This window comes from Sebastes fasciatus, chromosome 17, assembly GCF_043250625.1.
Source record: "Sebastes fasciatus isolate fSebFas1 chromosome 17, fSebFas1.pri, whole genome shotgun sequence".
Classification (NCBI taxonomy): domain Eukaryota; kingdom Metazoa; phylum Chordata; class Actinopteri; order Perciformes; family Sebastidae; genus Sebastes; species Sebastes fasciatus.
Window position 1 is genome coordinate 27,217,994 of NC_133811.1, and position 4,531 is coordinate 27,222,524.

The following is a 4,531-nucleotide window of genomic DNA, read 5'->3' on the forward strand; positions in this document are numbered from 1 at the left end:
AACAGCTGGCTAACAACTAGCTAACAGCTAGCTAACAGCTGGCTAACAACTAGCTAACAGCTAGCTAACAGCTGGCTAACAACTAGCTAACAACTGGCTAACAACTAGCTAACAACTGGCTAACAACTAGCTAACAACTGGCTAACAACTAGCTAACAGCTAGCTAACAGCTAGCTAACCTGCCAAACAGCAACACATTTCTTGTTTAAAGGTCCCATTTTGTAAAAAGAGAGATTTTCATGTCTTTTATATTACAAAGCAGGTTTAAGTTCTATATAAATCCTGTTAAACTATCAAAACGCTCTATATATACCGAGAAATACACACAGCCCTGTATTCACAAATAGTGCGTTTGAAACAAGCCGTTAGGATTTCTGTCCATTTGTGATGTCACAAATATACAATATATAGATTATTACACGGTTTTAAACGTAAACATTCTAAATACTAGTTTCACTAGTATCATAGTTTTTCCATGTCGTCATTTCCATTTAATTTCATTCACATGCAGTATATTAATTTCCATGCACGCAATATAAATCAGTAATGTACTGTATATTATTACATATATTCAGTAGTGGAATATATTTAAGTATATTTACTCATATTGTACCACATAAGTATAATTCTGAGGTATTTCTACTTTACTTGAGTACTTTTATGCTACTTATACTTATATTTCACTACATTTCAGAGGGAAATGTACTTTTATTTGACAGCTATGACTAATACTACTTCCTTTGCAGATTAATACATTTAAAAAAAAAATAGTACAAATAATACATTTTATAAGATTTAATAAATTTTTAAGATAGAGCTCCACCTCAAGCAGCTACAACATTAGCAGTATTAGTAATACAATAATAATGAAATATTACAACTCTGCCAGGAGCCGTTCTACTACTCCACTGTACTAAAAAGAGTACTTTTAGTTCAGTCTTTTTATTGGTATTCTGTACAAAATCCAATAAATTACAGAAATAATTGTATAAACAATTATATCCCCTTCCCCCCCATTCCTGTAACAATGTTACTGCACCATTAAATAAGCAGAATTAATTTCATAAACAATTACATTTATACATATAAATGAATTCAATCCGATAGAAACATAAACGAAACATATACAAAAAAAAAGGAAAAAGGAAAAAGGAAAGGACCAAAGACACAAAAAGGTAAGTAAATAAAAAATAATAATAATAAAAAATAAATAAAAAATAAAAAACGAAGTATAAGTTGTGAATTATATGTAACATGGGGTCAGCAGTTTAAAACTTCAATATCAGTGTTATCCATTTTTTCTATATAGATTAAAAAGGGTACTTTTACTTTTATATTCAGGTACATTTAGCTGATACAACTTTCTTTCCAAACAAACCAACAAAAAAGCTTACGCTAAATACGTAATTGCACAGGCGCTGTGCGTGTGACGTAATGACGTCACCGACCCGGAAGGAAGCTCGCAGCAGTGTTGTTGTCGCAGCAGCTCAGCTGATATTTGTCAGAAAACAGTAACAGACTCTCCACAGCTGCTGCTGCTTCTGCTGCTGCTGCAGCTGCTACTGTTGTTTTGTTATTGTTCTTATTGTATTGTTGTTGTTTACACTCCGCCATCATGAACGTGACGCTGGCGGTGAAGCAGTACATCTCCAAGATGATCGAGAGCAGCGGGCCCGGGATGAAGGTGCTGCTGATGGACAAGGAGACGGTGAGAGACCCGCTACAGACCCGGGCTAGTACTCATACTACAGCCTGTATATACTATAAAGCTATAAGGTTATACTGTGTATATACTAGTCAGTGGTAGAAAGAAATATTCACCTCCTTCACTGCAGTAAAAGTACTTTAAATACCTCACTGTGAAAGTACTTTGTTACAAGCAGCAGTGGAAGAAGTATTCTGATCCTTTACTGCAGTAAAAGTACTAGTACTACACTGTGAAAACACTCTGTTACAAGGAAGAAGTAGAAGTATTCAGATCCTTTACTTCAATAAAAGTGCTAGTAGGCTACTACACTGTGAAAGTACTTTGTTACAAGCAGCCGTGAAAGAAGTATTCTGATCCTTTACCTCAGTAAAAGTACTAGTACTACACTGAAAATACTTTGTTACAAGTGTGTGTGTGTGTGTGTGTGTGTGTGTGTGTGTGTGTGTGTTGTGTTTGTGTTTGTGTGTGTGTGTAGACCAGTATAGTGAGCGTGGTCTACACTCAGTCAGAGATCCTGCAGAAGGAGGTCTACCTGTTTGAACGCATCGACTCTCAGAACAGAGACAGCATGAAGCATCTGAAGGCCATCTGCTACCTGAGACCCACCAAGGTACAACGTCTGTCTGTCTGTCTGTCTGATAATAACGTCTATAATAATGATTATTACAACAGGAAGTGAGTGTTTTGTGTGTTCTGTGCAGGACAATGTGGAACATCTGATCCAGGAGCTGCGGAGACCAAAGTACAGCGTCTACTTCATCTGTAAGAGACTCTTTAACACTGATGGTTGATCATGATAACTAGAGCTGGGACGATACACATATCTCCCGATTCGATACCATCATCGGCTCCATCGGGGCCGTTTGAATACATTTAACATAAATGTCAGTACATGGGTGCTCTACAGTTGTAGCGTCGGCCCATTTGACCAGATGTCTGTACAGGAGCTGATCACAGATCAGTCAGCACTCTGTTGATGGAGACACTTTTTAACTCTGATATTTGGTATTTTGTTTTGTGTGTTTCAGACTTCAGTAATGTGATCAGCAAGAGTGAGATCAAAGCTCTGGCTGAGGCTGATGAACAGGAAGTGGTGGCTGAAGTCCAGGTGAGTCTCAGGGTGCATTCACACCAAGTGCGAAAAACACTTTTTGCGAGTTCATGGAGGTTTAAATATTTCAACTTTAGCGAGATATTCCCGTGACGCTCTGTGGTGAAAGCCTCTCAGCGTTGAGATCCTCCTCCTGTCGTCACTGACGTCCTGACGTTGTTGAATCAGAAATGGAGGAAATAAATCTTGTATGTGTCTGTGGTCACCCAGAGCTACGATAGTACATCATATCACGCCACCGTCACTGAGAAGTCTGGGTTTATTTCAGCCGCAGAAAGAAAACAAACAGAATATCAATAAATATGAATCCTGTATAAATAACAAACATCCAGTTTCCTGCTTTTCACATTTTCTAAAATTGCAACTTGCTTATTAAAGTTTATAGATCATTTCTGATGAACATGTGGCGTCTACAGATCAAACAATGAATGAATGAATTAATGAATCGGTGCATTAATAGACGGTTAAAAGACGTCCTGTTGAGTTAATCATGTTTACTGTCTGCAGGAGTTTTATGGAGACTTCATCGCTGTGAATCCTCACCTGTTCTCACTCAACCTGCATGGAGTCGCCAGGGTGAGAAACCACTATCACTTCTGTGTCTTTAAAGTACTACTTCAGCTAGTAAGTACTTAGTACCAAGTACTACGTCAATAGGCGCTGAATAGAGTACAGTGTCAGCTTGACGAGCACACTGGACCAGTTAAACCCACAGAATCACCATCAGGTCTCCTTCTCTCAAGAACCAGTTTCACATTTCACTTTAGTACTGAGAAAGTACTTAAGTAATACTCGTAGTAAGTAACTGCAGTACTTCATACTTACTCAAGTAGTACTATTAACTACTTTGTGCTTAATTCATAACTGCTGCACCACCAGGTTCATGTGGACAAATGTGATCATTTGATGGTGTGGCTCCATTTAGTGACATTTATAATGAGTTTCTGTGTCTTTATATATTTATACATATATATAGTATATATATATATATATATATATATATATATACTATATATATATATATATATATATATGGTATATGTGTATTAATATATGTGTATTTATGTGTGTATCTGTCAGGGTCGGAGCTGGGAGCCCACCATGTTGTCTCGGTGCACTCAGGGTTTGACCTCCGTCCTGCTCGCTCTGAAGAAATGTCCAGTCATTCGCTACCAGCTGTCCTCCGACATGACCAAACGCCTCGCCGAGAGCGTCAAGGTTTCCACGGCAACGCACTCTCATCACACATGTCAGCTGGTAAACGTAAACGTTAACCTCTAACGCCTTCCTTAAAACTCTCCTTCTGCCAGCAAATCATCACCAAGGAGTACGAGCTGTTTGACTTCAGGAAGACCGAAGTTCCCCCTCTGCTGCTGATCCTCGATCGCAGCGACGACGCCATCACGCCGCTGCTCAACCAGGTGACCAATCACAGCTCGCCACACCGTGACATCACCAACAACTGAAACACTGATCTGATCTGAACGGTTCATGTGACGACACATTCAGGATTTTCTGTCTTATGAAGTCATTGGAGTCGGCTGGTGTCGGAAATGAGCTAAAGCTTATTATTAGCCAATGCCAAAAACAGGCTAGTGTTGTGTTCGCTGGCTGTAGTTACTTTCAGAATTGTCGAAAGGACGAAAATAAATTGCAAATTGTTTAATTAACGGTTCAAAATAAAATCAGTTGCAGTTTGACGGCATGAATAA

General features: G+C 38.6%; 1 protein-coding gene across 1 annotated transcript in view; it reads left to right on the forward strand.

The window, feature by feature from the left end:
- Nucleotides 1–1,430: 1,430 nt before the first annotated feature.
- Nucleotides 1,431–4,531, forward strand: part of vps45 (vacuolar protein sorting 45 homolog) — a 6,465-nt gene continuing 3,364 nt past the window's right edge. The window contains exons 1-7 of the mRNA XM_074612995.1: nucleotides 1,431–1,708; nucleotides 2,184–2,318; nucleotides 2,410–2,470; nucleotides 2,737–2,816; nucleotides 3,327–3,395; nucleotides 3,900–4,037; nucleotides 4,130–4,240. Of these exons, the coding sequence (XP_074469096.1) occupies nucleotides 1,616–1,708; nucleotides 2,184–2,318; nucleotides 2,410–2,470; nucleotides 2,737–2,816; nucleotides 3,327–3,395; nucleotides 3,900–4,037; nucleotides 4,130–4,240 (687 nt within the window). The 5' untranslated portion in view covers nucleotides 1,431–1,615. The remainder of the gene's footprint in view (nucleotides 1,709–2,183; nucleotides 2,319–2,409; nucleotides 2,471–2,736; nucleotides 2,817–3,326; nucleotides 3,396–3,899; nucleotides 4,038–4,129; nucleotides 4,241–4,531) is intronic.